This window comes from Mesocricetus auratus, unplaced genomic scaffold, assembly GCF_017639785.1.
Source record: "Mesocricetus auratus isolate SY011 unplaced genomic scaffold, BCM_Maur_2.0 Super-Scaffold_100020, whole genome shotgun sequence".
Lineage (NCBI taxonomy): Eukaryota > Metazoa > Chordata > Mammalia > Rodentia > Cricetidae > Mesocricetus > Mesocricetus auratus.
In genome coordinates, this window is record NW_024429201.1 from 26300813 (window position 1) to 26320729 (window position 19917).

Consider the following 19917-nt stretch of genomic DNA (forward strand, 5'->3'; position numbering starts at 1 on the left):
TAGCACATATCCCTGACTGGCCTAGACTCACTGTATCAATCAGGCAGGCCTCAGACTTGTGACAGTCTTCCTTCCTCTGTTTCTCATTGCTGGGCCACCACATTTAAGGCATTTCTAAAGTCAATGATGTGACCTAATTAAAATAAATTAAGGAAATAAATCATCCTCAATAATAATCTTTACTACTCAATAATGCGCTAGTCTGTTTTTCACTCAGTGAAACAAATGCAAATCTTTCCAGCATTTTATTGCATCTTTTACTTTAGAGTTCTTACTTGACTCCTACGAGAGAATTTTTGGTTTTTTCTTAAATGAATCCGAAACACCTAAAGTTTTTATGAAGAGAATCTTTAAAATTTGATGAATTGTGTTTTATTAAAAAACAATGTTTAGTTTTTAAATTTAAAAAATTGACATTTATAGTTGTATGCCATTATTCTTCAAGATGCCTCAGATAAATATTGGTACTTCTCAACGAATGGATTGCATGGCTTGGCACAGGCAGAAATTATTATCCTGTTGCTATGTTTGCCAAATGAGGATACAGTTCCTAAGGACATCTTTAGACTGTTCATCACCATATACAAGGATGCTTTAAAAGGTATACTATTTAATTTTGAACTGCTGAGATTTTAGGGGATGGATAAAGTAGTGAAAGACATTTGTGTTTCAACTATGCTAATTATACTAAAGATTTATCTTGTGAAGATGTTGATGGTTTCTGAAAAAAGCTTAATCTCCATTCATTTCCTTAAATCTAGAATCTTATGTAATTAATGTTTCCACATAAATTTTTTATTTTAAAAATGGAAATACCTTTGCCTCCTTGATTTTTTTTCTTAATGTATCTATATACTTACCATCTATACTAGATGTGGGGGATGATTTTTCTTATTGCCATGCACAAAAGAGAAAAACAAGACTGGAAACATTTTCAAATTTTTATTACAGTTGCCATCCCAATCTCCAGGAGTGGCTTGGCTCTGTGCAGTGTTCACCAGAGTCTTCTCTTCCCCTTCCTCTTTCTTAATGTTCTTGTAGTGCTATGTCTTGAACCTAGGGTTTTGAGATATGTCATTCTACCAAAGAGCTATACCCCAATCCAAATAGAGGCTTCTTTGTGAGTAGAAATACAAAAACAAAAACATATGTTGTTTTTACTTAAAGAAATTTATATTGGGACATTCAGGCTCAGAATGATTCATCAAAATAATAACAACTTAAAATATTTTATTAATAATATTATTTCCAGGAAAGTACATAGAAAACTTGGACAGTCTGACCTTTACTGAGAGTTTTCTCAATAGCAAGGATCATGGAGGGTTCCTGTTTATTACACCTACCTTTCAGAAGCTTGACGACCTCCCAGTACCAAGGAGTCCTTTTCTCTGTGGTATTCTCATCCACAAACTGGAGATTCCATGGGCAAAGGTTTTCCCTATGCGCTTAATGTTGAGACTGGGAGCAGAATACAAAGGTAAGTTAGAGAATAATAATGTGTCCTATCTTCAAATATACTGATGATGAAACAATAGGTTCAGGGAAATTCTTTAAGTAATTTTTACTAGATTAATAGAACTACTTTGATGTGGTGGGATTTTAAGTTTCCAAGATAAGCCTGTTGTATCAAGTTAGGGAGACAAGTTGGTGTGTCATGAGCTGCCAGCATGCTCATAAATTATATAACTTACTGAGAATTTAACTGTAAGCCATCTTTTTGAGACAGGGCTCCATGTAGCTAAGGCCACTCTTAGTCATCAGGTCACTAAGCAGACAGCTGATGATGACCTTGCACTCCTGATCCTCCTGCCTCACTCCCAAGAGCTCAAACCACAAGCGTGCACCACCACACTTGATTTTACTTTCCTGTTCAAAAGAAACTTTTGTTAAACTCTTCTCAAAATCATGTATTATTGAGAGTTTTGTTTTAAGTGTGTGTTAGGCAAATTAGTGTGTGTGTTGTAGCGTGTCCCCCTCCCTCTGCACTTGCATCATAAATAAAAGCAGTGCTCCTTAGGTGTAGTACTATTGTGCACTTGCTGGTGTGGTCAAGGGTTGATGACTTTTAGAGACAGCATGTTAGAGAAGTGGTTGCCGTTTCCCTAGGTTTTACCTACCTCACTTGATTTTTATGTTCCTAATGGTTAGCTAATTACTCAAAAGTGCTACAGAATGTATCACCTAGATACATATGCTTGTGTATATTTACATGCTTGCTTTTACACAGCTGAAGAGTCTAACACTATTATAGTGGTTATTTTTATAGTGTGCACCCTAATGAGAAGGTAGATACTCAACAAGACCCTGTCTGCTCCCTTTTTTCTGCACTGGATCCTTTGACGCTTTATGTTCCTTTTATCATCATGACCTAAGAAGTATAAAAATATTTTACTGCTTTTGAGTGACCACAATGTAATAGTGACTAAATATTTCTAAAGCCTCTAATTTGGGGGCCAGGGTTATGGTTCAGTGGTAGAGTATTGACCTACACATAAAAGGCCAACACTACAGATGGAAACACCAAAATGCCAAGTTTTTTTCTGTTTCTCTGTAAATTAGAAAATTTTGTAGGGGTCAAAACAATTATTGTAATTTTTCCATTGGAAATTTTATGGAAACAAAATAAAACATTAAATGCTTTAGAATCAGAAAGACCTAGTTAAGTGAACAAGTTTATCTGTCTCTCAGTTTTCTTATTGCAAGTAGGTGTGGGCACCCTTGTTGTAGGATTTAAATAAGGCAGTCCATGAAAGGTTATCAGTTAGTGTAGCATCTAGCAGATGCATAGGCATCTTTTACTTTTCTCTGATACCTAACTGGGTGGTATTTGGTATTAATAATAAAACTCGGAGTCAGCTATCAGGGTGAAAGCTGAAAGATCAGAGAAGCAAGTGGCCAGCCTCTAGAGAGGTCTTACCTCTACCAATGCTCAGACCAAAGGGGTGATCCTGTCCTCAGACTTCTCAAACTGCATCCTCAGACTGACTGCCTCAGATGGCCATGAGTTCCTGTCTCCTCCTACCTTATATTCCTCTCTTGACCACCCATATCCCTTCCTGTCTCTACCTCCACAGTGCTGGGATCACCTTTGGGTGAACTCTGTTTCTCTTTTAGACAGATTAAATCTCATGTAGCCCAAGGTGGCCTTGAACTAACATAGATCCATCTGCCTGTGCCTCCTAAATTCTGGGATTAATGGTGTGTGCCACCATTGCCTGGCCTCTATGACTAACTAATGTGGCTAGCTTTGCACGCTGGTCTTCAGGTAAGCTTTATTTGTTAGATCGTAAACAAAATATCACCTCGGGCATTTATATGCAGCTTGTTTGAAATGAAAAGTAAATACCATAAACTTAGGACTTTCTGTTATTATTGATAGTGACCAATTATTCTTTTTTTATACGCAGCATATCCTGCTCCTCTAACAAGTGTCAGAGGCAGAAAACCTCTTTTTGGAGAAATAGGACACACTATAATGAACTTACTTGTTGTAAGTAACTGCGCTGTTGTGTTGTTTTTAAATACTGTTGCTTTAAACTTATTTAGTATATTTCACCTAGTTTTATTTGTTCATTTTAATTTGGAGTATTTGATATTTGAAGGTTACTTATAAAAAGTCCTAAGCCACTTAATGTAAATGAGCTCTGCTTCATTTTAGAATACAGTGTCTCCTGATTTATGTGTCCCTAATTCTGACTGCCCTTTGCTTAGCTTTACTGTTGCTTTTATGTATTGTCTTTTAGACAGATTAAATCTCATGTAGCCCACGGTGGCCTTGAACTAACTAACATAGACCCATCTGTCCTGCCTCCCAGGTTCTGGATTGCAGGTGTGTGCCACCATTGCCAATGGGAGACTTCTTCACAAACCTCTGAAATTGACAGAGCTTTAGTAAAAGTGTTAGTACAGTAAATCAGCCTTGTGATTTGAACAAATTATGATCTTGGTGTCTCCATGTGTAGTAGGAAAGCCTGGATAGGGTGATGTCTGAGGCTCCCTTCTTGTTACTATATGAAAGTAGTAAACTTACTTTCAATTTCCCATCTACAGCTAGCTTGAAGGCTCTCAGTTTTCTGTTACGTTTTCAAAGTATGGAGATAATCCTTGTAAAGAGAATAGTTTACTGTTGCTTCTGATTCAGAAGATTAGTTCAGGGTCACTTGGCAGCCTGAGTACTTGGTGGAGGAAGCCACTCTTATAGAGCCTGGGAAGCAAAGAAGGAATCTGGGAAGGGTTTAAATCCTACTTTTCCCTACAAGAGCATGCCTTCAGAATCCCAGGCCTTACTCCTAGACATTCTCCTGTCCCAGTAACACCATGAGATGTGAACAAGTCTTTAACATCTGAGCCTTTAGGAGCACTTATAAAAATAACTCTTGCTATTTGGGGAGAGCTGTGAAAGGAAAGGAGAGTGGACTCTAAACACCGTAGTTTTTTTTCTGAGAGTATTCTTTGTTACTTTTGAGTAGTAGTTGGAAGGATTAGTTTGTGGGTTTTTAATGGTAGGTGTTTTGTTTTTCAAGTTGGGATTGTTTCTGGGTAGCATTTTGATAGGACTCTGTCAGGAGGCTTAATCTACAGATACTGATGGGAATGTTTAGTTGATGGAACTGTGATCATTTTATGTAGGATCTTCGAAATTACCAGTATACATTGCATAACATCGATCAGCTGTTGATTCATATGGAAATGGGAAAAAGCTGTATAAAAATACCCAGGAGAAAGTACAATGATGTAAGTGTACTCTATCCAGATCTAAAGACAGTTGAACAATGGAGTTGCTGAGACTGCATTTTGCTGTTGTTGCTTTGAATGAAAATATCTATTTTGTAATAATATGTTTTTAAATTTTTACAATTGGTTTGTTAATAGAGAATTTGCTTGATCCCATTTGTAATGTGAGATTCTTGGCCCAACAGGTCCCGCTGCCCTTCTCTACCCCAAAGAAACACACGGACACTATATTAGTTATAAAGCTGTTGGCCATAGGCTTGGGCTTCTTATTGAGTAGCTCTGACTTAATTATTAACCTGTAACTACTAATCCATGTATTTCCACGTGGTCTTGGCTTGCCAGACCTGCAACTCCTTTGCCTGCTACATGATGATGGCTCAGCATCTCCAAAGAGAAGAGGGTGATTTCCTGTTTGTCCCTGCTTATATCATGTTACTGACCAGCTGCATCACTTTCTGCCTGTCTGTACAGACCTCCAAACCTCTGGTTAGCAAGTGGCAGTTTCTGCCTAGTTACGTCACTTCCTGGGATCACATGATGATGACTCCTCTCTGCCTACACTTCCCAGATTCCTCCTTATATCCTAGTCCCTCCTATCTTGCTGCCTTATTGGCCGACAGTGTTTTATTCATCAACCAATAAGACAGACATATCTACAGAAGGACTTTCCCCATCCCCTGTTTTTTTCAACCTTTTTATCATTTTATCTATTAATTGAGATTTTCTTTTTCCTTTTTTTTTTTTGTCACATTCCCAAAGGCTTGTTCAGACCAAAGCTTGGTAATTAAGAAGTTGGTCAATAATATAACTTCTAGGCTAGATATAAGTGTTCAAAATGTTTCTTAACAAATGTGATGTTTTTTTCCTCAGGTAATGAAGGTAATAAATTCTTCTAACGAGCATGTCATCAGCATTGGAGCTAGTTTTAGTACGGAAGCAGATTCTCATCTGGTATGTGTACAATGTGATGGAGTTTACCAAACTCAGGCCAATAGTGCTACTGGCCAGCCAAGGAAAGGTAATTTATGAAGCCCCACTTAAAAGATCCCTCCAAAAAGAAATAGATACCTTATTTCCTGAGTTAGTGATGGAGTGGTATTCTTAACATTTCAGCTTCATAAATAATTGATTGAAAAATTGCTTCTATTTTGTGTTTTTATTTTTGACTACATTAGATGTGAAGATTTAGAAGTCTATTCCAGATGTATCCATAGTGTGAGAATGTTCCTTTCTGTGATTTCTCTCTGGATGGGATGCTTTTACATTTGTTGAGTCTCAGCTCAGCTCCTGTTGTTTGGGGGCGGGGCACAAGGTGGACAAGGATGAAGGATGACTTACAAAGCGAAGAAACTGGGCATGCAAAAATGAAGATGGTGGAGTGAGCAGCCTCTGTGACAGTCTCCTCAGCTCTGGCTGCTGCCATTACCAGACTAAAGTTCAGTGATAGGTGGTTCATAAGATTGATACATTATCACAGGATAGCATTAAAATAGCCTCATGCTCTCACTGCTAATAATTTTTTTCTAATTGAAATGATGATGTTTTGAAAATCAGTGAAACAGGGGAGGGATGGAGCGATGGCTCAGTAGTTCAGAGTATCCACTTCTCTTGCAGAGGCCTGAGTTTGGTTCTCAGCACCCACATGCTTAAAACTACCTGTAACTACAACTCCAGGGGATCTGATGCCCACTTAGGGCAACTACATTCATGTTCACATACGTGCCCCCCTCACACACATATACCTAATTAAATATAAAGATAAACCTTTTAGGGCTAGAGAGAGAGTTCATTAGTTACGAGCATGTACTGCTCTTGCAGGGAACCCAGTTTGGTTCCCAGTACCCAAATCAGGCTTCTTATAACTGCCAGTAACTCTAGCTTCAGGGTATCTGATGCCCTCTTCTGGACTCTGAGGGTTCCTGCATCATACATAAAACACAGAGGGCGGGCGGAGGGAGGGAGAGAGACATTTTATTGTATTTTTTTGTTTCTTAATACATAGGTTGAATAGTTTATACTTGATGTTTACACTTTCATACTTTGCTGTTTTACTTACCATTAACTGACATTTTTGTCATTAAACTTTAAGATTTCTCTCTACGTGTGTGTGTGTGTGTGTGTGTGTGTGTGTGTGTGTGTGTGTACATGTGTACACATGGCAGTCAGGGATTGACATAGATAATTTTAGCTCTCACCATCTCAGTTTTCTAGCTAGGGTCTTCCTAAGCCTGAGCCTCCCAGTTCACTTAGACTCACTTGTAGCAGTAATTTCTCCTTGGCTGCCAGTCTGTCTTTCATCTTGCACCTCCCATTTCTGTTTCCTCTCCATGTCTCCTGGCATCCCTTACACGCCTGGATTCCTCTTCCTTTCTCTCCCTGGAAACCCCACCTCTACATCCTGCTTAGCTATTGGCTTTTCAGCTTCTTATTACACCTATCACAGCAATAAAACTTCACGTAGTGTACAAATAGCCTACAGCATTTCCCCTTTTTTTCTAAATAAAAAGGAAAAGTTTTAATGCTAACATAGTAAAACTGTATACAGTTAGAAAAATAGCAGGTAAGAATTACATTAGCCATGCCATGCCTAGTACATTTGTATTTGGCAAACTCAGAAACAGCACTTTACTATCTTTCCTGTCTTAATGAGTCCATAGTTTTATACCTAAACCTCTTTTTATCATAACTTTATTACCATCCTAAAAATACCTTCTTAGACCTTAAAACATCTTCTTAGATAAACAACTTAAGTTTCTATGTTTTTTAACCTTGTAAATTTAACATCTCTTATATACATTTCTTTTTTCTTTTTTGGATTTAGTATCAAGGAAAATCAACTATAAATATCTAGTCTTTAACCCCATTGAAGATCTGAGGAGGATATAATATTACCTGATTTAACAGGAAGAACAGAGCAAGCAACTTCCAAAACTATAGAAAAGACAGACAGCTGGCTGCCTGGACAGTCACCCAAGGTTCTTCTGTAACATTGGGACATCCATCTTTGGCCTACAAACTAGAATATCTGACAGACTTTTCTGTGAAGCAGGAATTTTGAAGGACTGTCTTACCTTGTCTTGGCAAAGTTTGACACTCACTTTCTTTTGTGTTCTGCTTGTCCAGTTTGGACAGCATAGTCAGCAGTAAAGGCAAGGGCAGTTTCTTGCCCAGTGGATGACTTTCACTACACAGGAAACAAACTTTATATGGAGTTTCTTGAATGCTCATCATCTTCTCTGAAGTAGATTGGTGCTGCCAAGCAGATGTGTCTCACTGCCATGAAAAGCCTTGTGTTATTAAAACATTTTAAATGCCATATTCTGTAGGTCTCCAAAGTGTTTGAAGACGATCTGTTTATCTAAAATATATCTCGTTTGACCTTGAAAACATACCTAACATGACTACAAGTTTTATTGTTAGATGATTCACTAGTAACCTACATTTCTTAATTATCCTAAACAGTTTTTAAATGAGCTGTATAGCTACAATACCTTAAAAAGAGTAGAAACATAAATGCAGTATAGCAAAAATAACCTTAAATTTGTATCAGTATACAAAAATCCATACCAATGTAAAATATTTAAGACTAGTAGTTGCCTTTTTAGTTTAAAAGTAGATTCAGTAATCTATCCTTTTATCCTATCTTTCTATGTCCCCTTTTTTCTTTTCAGAATAAGGTCTCTGAATCTAACCTTTACTTAGTTTTTCCTTGCCCATGACCAGTAACAACTTGCAACAACCCCCTAAATGATGACAAACATCCATAACCCACCAAATGACCAAAAACTACCCACTGTGTGTATGTGTCTGTGTGTGTGTCTGTCTGCGTGTGTGCACATGTCTGTCTGCGTGTGTGTGCATGTATGTCTGTGTCTGTGTGTGTGCATGTCTGTCTGTGTGTGTGTGTCTATGTCTGTGTGTGTATCTGTGTATCTGTCTGTGTGTGTCTGTGTGTGTGTCTGTATGTGTACCTGTGTGGGTGTCTGTGTGTGTATCTGTGTGTGTGTCTGTGTGTGTCTGTGTATGTGTGTGTGTCTGTGTTTGTGTATGTGTGTGTCTGTGTGTGTGTCTGTGTTGTGTGTGTGTCTGTGTGCATGTGTGTCTGTGTATGTGTGTGTCTGTGTGTCTGTGTGTCTGTGTGTGTGTGTCTGTCTGTGCGTGTGTGTCTGTGTTGTGTGTGTGTGTGTGTGTCTGTCTGTGTGTGTGCCTGTGTGTGTGTCTGTCTGTGCGTGTGTGTGTGTGTGTGTGTGTGTGTGTGTGTGTGTGTGTGTGTCTCTGTGTCTGGACTTGGCTTTTCTCCATGTCTGCAGCATCCTCTGCCCACCTGAACCAAGCCCTAAAGGGCCCATCTGTCAGCAGTGCAGTTGGCTTAGCACATGGCATGGCAGCTGGCTCAAGCCCACAGGCAGGAGCCAGGAGCTGCTCCTCTGTGGGCAATGAGCATCAGCCCGCCTAAGAGACTGTGGACTATCCAGAACTTTCCTTAGCTTTCTCAGGCCCCGTGTTTGGATACTCAAGCCCCACGCTGGACAGCATCTATAGTACGAGTTCCTCACGGCCCCAGCGTCTCTTGCGCCGTGCACCTCTGCTTCCTCTCCATGACTGCTGTGTCCTTGCTTGCTTCGGTTCCTCCTCCTCTTCCCTGTGTCCCTGGGAATCTTGCCTCCTGCCTAGCTAGTGGGCGTTCAGCTTCTTATCACACCAGTTCCAGCAGTGCACCTTCACACAGTGTGCAAATGTCCCCAGCACTTACTGATGACTCCCACGGTCTTCTTTCTCCATCTTCCCACAGACTGGGGACGTGAACTCCTGTTCCCATTCCTGTCCAGCAAGCACTTCGCTGACCAAGCCATCTTCATGGCCCCTAAAATTAGGGAGTTTTAGTATTTGGGTTTTTTTTTTTTAAGTATTTATTTGTTAATAGTGGCGCGTGTGTGTGTGGGGGTAAGATTCAGGCTATTTGTGTTGATGTTGTGGTGAAAAGGGTATTCTCTTAACCATCTAGCCATCCTCTTACAGAGCAACAAACCAGTTTTCTTTCTTGTATATCTCTCCAGAGACTTGTTTGTATAATGTATATATTCAAGCAAGTACCCGGGTATGCATACACTCAAGACATCTTTCTCCCAGTTTTTCAGATAACTTGTAACACATTTCATTGTGCACCTTGCCTTTTTATTTGTAACACTTCTTGGAGATTATTCTATGTTAGTAAGGAACTTTCATGTGTCTGTAACTTTTCATTTTGTAATTATTTATCGTTTAACTGTCTCTTATTGTCATAAATAACTACCATTCCTCAGATACTTATAAAATACTATTATGAATAACCTTGTATGCATACATGTTTTGTTCCTAGCGGTGAAATTAGTGTCAGTGGTTATATTTGCTTTTTGTGTGTGGTGTTGATGTTTATATCCATGTGTGCTTTTCATGTCTTTAGCTGCACATGTGCAGGTGTGCGTGTGGAGACCTGAGTTTGGTTTTGGGAACCCTATCTTCCATTGCTTTTCTACTCTGTTCACTGAGGCGGGGTCTATCTTAACACTTAACACTTGTTGATATTGTTAGTCTTGCTGGCCAACTTGGTCTGAGGAGTCCAAGGCTGGAATTCAAGCAGACTACCAGACTCGGCCAGGATTTACGTGGGTTCTAGGGATCTTAACACTGGCCCTGATGCTCATATATGAAAGCACTTTAACCACACTCCCCAACCCCTAAGGTTACATTCATTTGTCCCACGGGCACTCCAAAGACTTTTACATTTTGTGTTCACCTGCAGTGAATTTGACTCATGACACCCTCATTAACAAAAGCACAAACATTTTAAATAATACAGTAATCCATCATTAGATATGCTATTTTATACAATATTTTAATCTTGTGTTGGTTTTTATTGTATTTCTAATGTGTTATGAGCAAAAACTTTATTGAATACTTAAACTGTGTAAGCTTGACACTTTGAGTAATAAATATAGCATAAGATGAACAGATTAACCATATAACAATATTCATTATCAGTGACAGGAGCAAGTTTCGTGGTATTCAACGGTGCGCTGAAAACATCTTCAGGATTTCTTGCCAAGTCCAGCATAGTTGAAGGTATGACCTTCATCTTTGATTGTCTTAATATAAAGCCATTTTTCCATTACCTTTAAGAAATACATTTGTCAGGTGTGGTGGCATCTGGTAGGCAGAGGTGGGTGGATTTCTGAGTTAGAGACTAGCCTGGTCTGCATAGTGAGGCCTTGCCTCAAAAACCAAAACCAAAACAAAAATCAACCAAACAAATAAAATATATATTTGATGCTTACAAAAGAACAGTGTAAGTTGTTAAGAACAGTCATATCACAAACTTATGTGAAATAATCTCCTAGCCAAGAACTAGAGCATGACAGTGTTGGTTCTACTTAAGCCTTCTCTCCTCTCCCCTCCCCAAGAATTAGCTACTAGAGTGACTACTGTGTGTATTTTCTTATATGAGTATATTTACAGAATACATTACTTAGTTGTACTTACTAAGAGCAGAATTGCATATACATATGCACATTGTTTATGTTTCTGGTTTATGCATAGTCTGCAACTGTAGCTTGTTCAGCTTCAGTGCAATAATATTTTGTGAATATATGATAATTGTCCATCTGACCATGAACTTCTAGATTGTTTCTTCTATTATGACAAACAGTAGTGCTGATATATACCTGAAATTGGAATTCCTGAGTCAGTTAGATTGGTAAATGTTCAGTTTCCCAGAATATTTTCAAATGGTTTTGCAAAGTGATTGTACCAATCCTTATTAGCATGAAGGTGTCAAGTTCCTCTTTAGTCTACATAGATGGTATTATTAGTCTACTTTGTGTTTCTGAATATGATCATTTTATTTATTGCCATATATAATGCCTTATTTCATATTTATAGAACACATGCTATTTGTGAGATACTCACTTAAACTTTTGCCTATTTTCTATTGGTTGTCTTTTTGTAAACTGCTTAGTAGTTTATAATGTTACATATTGTAGGTTCCACCTCCTTTCGATTTAGCATATAATAATTGTTCTTACTTATGAAGATGACATTTTGATAATTTGGAACATATATAGAATGTAAAGGATAATTACCATTTCTGTCTATTTAAACTCTTGCTATTTTGTGTTGACAGACTTCAGATTCCTCTGCAAGTTCTTTATAGTGTAAATTGTAGATTTTAGTTGCCTTTCTGAATGTGGGACACTCTGGATATGTAGCTGTGTTATGGTACCCATCATCCAGTCTCTTCTTCTGTACTACTTCTACCCTCCCCAACTTTTAGGAGCCAGTTTATTTTTCATGTGAAAGTAACTCTTTTATTAATGTATCTGCATATGACTGAAGCAAAGTAATGTTTGTCGTTCTGTGATTGTACACTTCATCTATTGTCTGACCTCCAGTTCCATCCACATTGCTGTGTAAATGACAGGATTTCAGTTTTTCATCTTGCTCAATAATACTCCATTATGTCTTTTTACCACATTTTTTATTCATTCCTGTTGATAAACACCTTGGTTGATCTAATATTGTGGCTGTTAAGAATAATGCTACAATAAGAGGATGTGGAAGTATCTATTTTTTTTCTTTGTTTTTATTGTTTCTTTTTGTGGGGAACATCAGAGAGCATTCAGATAGTCTTACTATTTTGGCTAGCCTGAGCTCACTGTGTAGCTCTGGCTGAGCTCAAATTCTCAACCCTCCTGCCTGTGCCTCCTGAGTGCTAGGGTCACAGACCGCAACGGTCTAGCTTATCTCTGATTATTTCATTTCATTTGAGGTACACCCAGTAGGTGAATGGTTGGATTATAAGGTAGCCATAATTTTGGCTTGTTCAGGAATTCCTGTACTGTTTTCCATAATGACTGTGCTAATTTACATTCCTGTTGACAGTATATAAAGTCTCCCTTTATCTGGTTGGACTATAACTCAGTGCTGGAATCCTGGCCAATTCCCAGCACCATAAAATAACTGAGTAAAGTGAATAAATAAATAGAATAAATACATAAGTAGATGGACAAATTCTCATTTTTCTATCTCCTTAATATCATTTTAATATATAGTTCTATGGAGGCCAGAAGAGGGCATAGGATATCCTGGAACCGGAGTTACAGAGGTTGTAAACAGTCATGTGGGTGGTGGGACTTAAACCTGGGTCGTCTGGAAGAACAGTCAGTGCTCTAAACTGCTGAGCTGTCTCTCTGGTCCTGCCAGCTTTTGTTTTCTTGTTTTCCATTATAGCCGTTCTGACCAGAATGAGAAAACATAGTGGTTTTGATTTGCATTTCACTGTAGTGATGCTAATGTTTTTCCCGTATATTTCTGGGACATTTGTAAAACTTCATTAAAGAAATGGCTTCAGAACATTTGTGAATTTATTAGCCAGGATTTGATTTTGTGAGACAAAGTCTCAGTCTGTAGTCCAGGCTAGCCTAAAATTTGTCTGCCTCCAGAGTGCTGGGACTTCCTTCCCCTTGAATATTAGCATTACAGGCATGAGCCACCACACCCGGCTGTGCTTTCATTTTTTATAAGAAATAAAAGAGAGAGAGAGAAAGTTCTATCTGTGTGTATGTTTAAGTTTTCCCTGTGTTTTATTCCAGTAAATTCATCTTGCACTTGGCCTTTGGTTCATTTTGAGGAGATTTTGTGCATGTAGAGAGATAGGGACATAGGATTCATTCTGCTTTATGCTGAGTGGATAATCACTTTATAGCACCATTTATTAAGACCTTTTTTCTACAGTGAACGTTTTGGCCCCTTTGTTGAAAATCAAGTGGCTTGAATGGGTAAATTTATTTTTGAGCTTTCTATTCTGTTGGGAGGTGTGTGTGTGTGTGTGTGTGGCGGTGTGTGGTTGATGTTCATATTGTGCTGTTCAGATTACTGTAACTTCATAGTGTGTGGAGAGCTATGAGTTACTAAGATGCCTTAGCCTCCTTCCTCACGGGTGATGGTTTTTAGCTATTCTGGGTCTTTTGTGCTTTCCTGAGAGTTTAGGGTTAGGAATTTGTTTGTATCGCTTTGTGAAGAATGCTTTATTTAGATGGAGATTATTTTGAGTATGTAATTGTTCTGGACAACATTAATGTATTGACCATCTTAGTCCTTCTAATTCATGACCGTGGCCATGTCTCCACTTTCCTGTGTCAAGTCTTTCATTATTGTCATTTTCACTGTAGAAATCATCTGCTTTCTCCATTAAATTTATTGCTATTTGTTGCTATTATGAGAGAGATTGCTATCTTGATGTCCTTTGTAAGCATGCTTGTTATGTATATAAGCATGCTGCTTATTTTGTAACTTGATTTTGATTCAGTTTTAACTGATTTTTGCCAGACTCATACAATTTGTAAACAGGAACAATTTGACTTCCCTCTTTCCTGTTTGAATTCCCTTTCTTGCTTCCTCTTTTTTTTTTTTAATTTATTTTTTAGTTTAAATTTAGATAAGAAACACAGTTGCTTCACAAGCCAGTTCCAGGTCCCTCTCCCTTTTCCTCCCCTCCTCCCGTGCCCTCCCCCCTAACCCCCCCATTATCCCCTCATTTCCCCAGGGATTGGTGAGGCCCTCCATGGGGGTGTCCATAGTCTGTCATTTCATCCAGGGCAGGGCCTAGACCCTCCCCCCAAGAGTTCAGGGTGAGAGTGCACCTCACATTGTTGGATGGGAGTCCAAAGTCCGTGTGTATACTCGGGATGAGTACTGATCTACTGCCCAAGGCTCAATAGATTACCTAGGCCTCCTCACTGACACCCACATTCAGGGGGTCTTGATCAGTCCCATTATGGATTCCCAGGATGATGCCTGGGATTCAAGAGTTAACCTTTGTCTGGTCAGCTGTTTCTGGGGGTTAAACCAGCCCAGTCTTAATCCCTTTGGTCATCAGTCCTCCCTCTCTGTTACTGGCTTTTTTGAGTTCAGCTCAGTACTTAACCGAGGGAGTCTTAGTGTCTGACTAACTACAGTAGTGTGTTAAGAGTAGGGAAAGGGGCATCCTTGTCTTGTTCCTCATCTTAAAAGAAATGGTCTCAGCATTTCACAGCCCTTCTATTGTGATGTTAACATAACTTTGTTCTGTATTGAAATTTTTGTTCCTTCGAAACCTAATTTATTGACTTTTTTTCATGAGTGAGTGTTGAATTGTATTCAGTGTTTTCTTCTGCAAGATGATTGATGCATGATTTTTGTCCTTAAGTTGATGTGGTGTTTGATTTGCATGTGTCAGATCATCTTTACATCCTAGGATACATCCTGCTTAACTATGGTGTGTGACATTTGTGTTGTGCTGTTAGTAAGGAGTATAACTCATTGTTTTTGCATAACCTTAAAAATAATTCTTAACTTTATGAAATAGTTTTATTTTTCTAGTGAAAAACAAACACTTAAATGATTAGCAGAGGATATTTAAAACTTGTATCTTGCACCAAACATATTTTAATAGTAAATTCTGTACTTGGCACACATAATTAAATTTGGCAAACTCAATATGAAGTATAACTCTTGATTTCTAGATGGCTTAATGGTACAAATAACTCCAGAGACCATGGATGGCTTACGGCTGGCTTTACGAGAGCAAAAGGACTTTAAGATTCCTTGTGGGAAAGTTGATGCAGTAGACCTAAGAGAGTGCGTGGACATCTGTTGGGTAGATTCGGAAGAAAAGAAGAATAAAGGGTAGGAATTTCTTGTTACTAAAATGTAATTGATTTGATGGAGGGGAAGAATAAAAACATCCTTTTAATGCAGTGAACTATTTCTTGAATGAATACAGAATTATGCATTAATTTTAATGTTTCTACTCCAATTAATATAGTATTTTTCTCAAACATGTAACTAACCAGATTCCTAAGTTTTCTTGGTCAGGAAGCTATAATGAACTGTCAAATTGGGGAGGGACTGATTTTAAAACCCAGTTAGGTAGCTTTCTGCCAGGGCTAAGAAAGGCAAAATGTCTTTTCTGATATATGGTATATATTTTTGTCAAGTAAATAAGGGTTTCCTTTTGATTATTGTATTCTATTAATTCCCTGTAAGTATAAACTAGAATTAAAAATGGGTATGTTTGAGGCCTCACCAGACAACACTGCTAAGTCCTTCTTTTCAGTTGCTCATACTCTCTCATTTCTTGAGATGCCTTAAGGGATCTAGAAGAAAGAAGGAAAGGATTCCAAAATAGACTTCTGAAGTTAGGTCTTGCCATGTAGCTCAGGCCAAACTTAAACTCAATATGTGGCCCAGGATGGCCTTAAACTTGAAATCCTTTGCTTTGGCCTCTTGAGTGCTAGGGGTGAAGGTTTGTGGTGCTGGGAATCAAACCCAGAGCTACATCCTCAACGCCAGAAAACAGCTCTGAATTTGTAAGATACTTTTCTGTTAAGAAACTGAAGTATCTTAACCCTTGGCTCTGAAGTGGACATATGAAAAAGGAGATATAATTTACTAGAGAAAAGATTATTGTATAATCAAGGAATCATGACAAATAATTATCTATATGTAATTGAGATATTTGTTGCTGCTTTAAATGTAAAACTTTGACTTTCTCATCTCATTTTCCAAATTCAATAATTTCATGGAAAGCACTGTTAACTAACTATATTGTATTCTACTTTATTAATAGTGTTGTCAGTGCAGTAGATGGAATATCATTAGAAGGGTTTCCAAGTGAAAAAATAAAACTGGAAGCAGATTTTGAAACTGAAGAGGAGACTGTGAAATGCACTGAGGTATAGAGAAAGGTCTCTTTCCTTCACATGCTGTGTTTAGGATAGTGTTTGTAAGTGTGCTTACATGTGCATGTGTGCATGCCTGCATGCATGAGTGTGTGTGTACTTGGAAATACTGCACACTCAGCCTATAGATATTTAGCTATAGAGTATTATACCCTCCACTTTACACACTGAAGCAGATTCCCATCCATAGTTTCCCACACCCCAGATTTGAATTTGCATGTATTTTAAGCCTTCATCTTGATAGTACTTCCTGACAGCTAATAGTTGCATTTTGAAAAATTGCCATTTTATACTGTTATTTTACTATATTATTTTTATGTTACAATAAAAGATTTTATTGCCACCAGCTTATAATTGCCACTCATGTGAAAACCATTTGTTCACATTCTGCGTTTTTTAAGAGACTGTGAGGTTACGGAACCACCACAGCCTCCTAACCTGGCAGTCCCACCAGTCAGCCAAGAAGTTCCTATGTCATCTTGGTGACCTCACATGTGCAGAGGGTGCAGGCTGTAGAGGATGAAGCAACCACAGAGCAGTGTTTCTTTGTCTGACTAATTCCACACAGAGCTCTGAACTGCGTTAACTAGGGTTTCAGTGATGCAAGGCAACTTTGGGCAAAAATAGTCAAGCCATTCCCATAATCTGTCATCTTTGGTTTTAAGTTTTTATTTATTGTACAGATTCAGATTATAGATATAGAATGCTGTCAACCAGTGATTTCAAAGTCTAATTAATTTTTATTAAAGTTAAACTGAAAGCAATAATTGTTGCCTTCACAATCATGATTTCTTTTTTTAATTTAACTGATTTTTCAGGTGTTCTACTTCCTAAAGGACCGAGATGTATCTGTTTTATCAACTAATTACCAGTTTGCGAAAGAAATAGCCATGGCTTGTAGTGCTGCCCTATGCCCTCACCTGAGAACTCTGAAGAGTAACAGAATGAACAGAATTGGACTCAGAGTTTCCGTCGACACTGATATGGTAAGACATGTATAAACGTGCTTCTCTGTGGGGCAAGCGTGCCGTGTGCAGATGTTGAAGTCAGCGCTCTCCTTCTGTCATTTGAGTTGTAAGGATTAGGCTCACATTTCAGACTTGTCCACAAGTCCTTTGCTCACTGAACCAACTTGATAGTCCTGAAAGTGATATAAATTATATTAAAATACCATGATTTTTATCTCACCTTTTGAGAAAAGGGAATCTCCTGGCTTTTGCTGGTGGTGGGTTTTTTTATTTGTTTGCTTTTTGCAGTGCTGGTAATGGAACCTAAGGCCTTACCGCTAAACAAGTATCCTACCACTGAGCTGCCCTCCAGTTCTAAGCCAGAAATTGCTGCATACTTCACATGTATTACCTCTGTTAATCTCTAACTGAAGTCAGAAGAGTGACTGTCTTTGGTATCGTAGGCTGTAGAGTGTCTCCCACAATTCACCTCTTACAGTGAGACGCTGCTACTTTGGTTGAACGAGTATGGCTGTGAGCAGTGAAATCTTTTACTTAATATGGTGGCCTGCAGAACAGAGTTTGCTGATTTGTAACTTTCCTGTGTCATAAGCTTTGAAATTTATTCTAATTAAATTTATATGACTCAAAATTTTAAAAATCTGAAGGTATATACACGCACACATACATAATTTCATTAAATGTTTCCAAGGAACAGCAGTCATTCGGTATAACATGGAATTGGTGGTCCTTGGAGGTGTCAACTCTAGACTACAAAGTAGATGCTTTCCAGCATAGCTCTGCAAAGATAGATCTCTTCTTACTTTTAACTTCCAAAGCTACTTTATCCCCAGACTCTCCTTAATTATTGCAATTAGGATTATTTATTTCTTGTGATTGTATGCATGTACAAGCAAGTGTGTATGTGTAATAAAAACCTTTGTCACTCCTCTTCAAAATGTTTTATATGCCATATTTTAATATATCAGAGATTACATATTAGTACGTACTCTTTTTAAGATTTATTTAATGTATATGAGTACTCTATTTACATGTATGCCTTTGTGCCAGAAGAAGGCATCAGAGCTATGTGGTTGCTGGGAATTGAACTTAGGACCTATAGAAGAGCAGTCAGTGCTCTTAACCACTGAGCCATCTCTCCAGCCCTTTTTAATAGTTGTCATATTTGATTAAATAAGTGACAATTACATATTATTTGGTATATTTTGATTGAAGTTTAGTTTGACAGTATTTTGCTTTTGCATAAATGTAAGCATAGCCATAAAATGAGTCCCTGGATGTACAGTGGCCAGATCCAAGTATGCACTCAATGGATATCAACATACTTCCCTAAATAGGCACTGAGATCTTTTTTTTTTTTTTTTTTTTTTTTTTTTGGTTTTTCGAGACAGGGTTTCTCTGTGGCTTTGGAGACTGTCCTGGAACTCGCTTGGTAGTCCAGGCTGGTCTCGAACTCACAGAGATCCGCCTGCCTCTGCCTCCCGAGTGCTGGGATTAAAGGCATGCGCCACCAACGCCCGGCTGGCACTGAGATCTTAGACCCAGGTCCCCTATATGCAAGGCAGATGTTCTGTCTTAGAGCTGTTTTTGGTTTGTTTGTTTTGCTTTTTTTCTAGCCCTTGGTTTTTTTATTTCACAGCAGAGTCTGACCTTGATCTCACCTTGTAGCCCAATCTTGGATTGCGATCCTCTTGCCTCCCTCCGCTCCTGTCAGCGATTTCCGAGACAGCTCTTTGTTCACACCCTTGTACTGTAGGGCTTGTGCATGCTAGGCAAGTGCTCTATACTGTTATATCTCAAGCCCAATGGAACATTTGAACTTTGACAATTTGATAGGTGCAATATGATGCCCACTGTTACCTTAATATACAGCTCTACTGGCTATGAACAGTGCTCTTCTTACATGGAAAAAGCCATTTATTTTCCTCAAGAACATCTTAGTGCATATCTTTTTGGGTACATTTGTTTTGTAACTCTTGCTGGAACTTTAGGTAGAGATTTTCAGGGCAGTTTCTTCATTAGAATCTGGTTTTCTAAACAGGGGTTCATATATTAGTTTCTCCAGCAAGATGTGTTGTACTCATGCTTCCTTACTGTATTTCAAGACCCTTTTCAAGGAAACTACCTGTGAGTGTTGAGTAAGCACTGTTTGCTTGTGTAGTTAAATATATAGAAGTACAATACATCAGTAACATTAACCCTTAAGTAGTGTTGAGATGGCTCAGTAGGTAAAGCACGTGCTGCACAAACGTGGGCCTGGACCCCAGCACCTACATCAAGGCTGAGTATGATGGTGCAAGCCTGTTACCCTGGTACTGTGGGGACAGAAACACGAAGATCCTGAGGCTTGCTGTTAGTCCATGTAGCTGGAACAGTAAGAGACCCTGTATAGAGTGGAGAGCCATAGTGGAAGGCACCAAAGTCAGCCTCTGGACTGTGCACACACAGGGGAGCGCAGC

The 19917-nt window shown here is 38.6% G+C and overlaps 1 protein-coding gene across 3 annotated transcripts in view; it reads left to right on the top strand.

The window, feature by feature from the left end:
- Zfyve16 (zinc finger FYVE-type containing 16) overlaps window positions 1-19917 on the top strand; it is a 46959-nt gene that overhangs the window by 24128 nt on the left and 2914 nt on the right. For 2 of the 3 annotated variants that reach the window (XM_005065512.4, XM_013126333.3), the window contains 9 exons: window positions 446-601; window positions 1253-1477; window positions 3408-3490; window positions 4630-4734; window positions 5605-5752; window positions 10756-10836; window positions 15273-15435; window positions 16379-16484; window positions 17309-17476. In XM_005065512.4, coding sequence (XP_005065569.1) covers window positions 446-601; window positions 1253-1477; window positions 3408-3490; window positions 4630-4734; window positions 5605-5752; window positions 10756-10836; window positions 15273-15435; window positions 16379-16484; window positions 17309-17476 — 1235 coding nt within the window. The remainder of the gene's footprint in view (window positions 1-445; window positions 602-1252; window positions 1478-3407; window positions 3491-4629; window positions 4735-5604; window positions 5753-10755; window positions 10837-15272; window positions 15436-16378; window positions 16485-17308; window positions 17477-19917) is intronic. The other variant, XM_013126338.3, reaches the window with a different exon arrangement.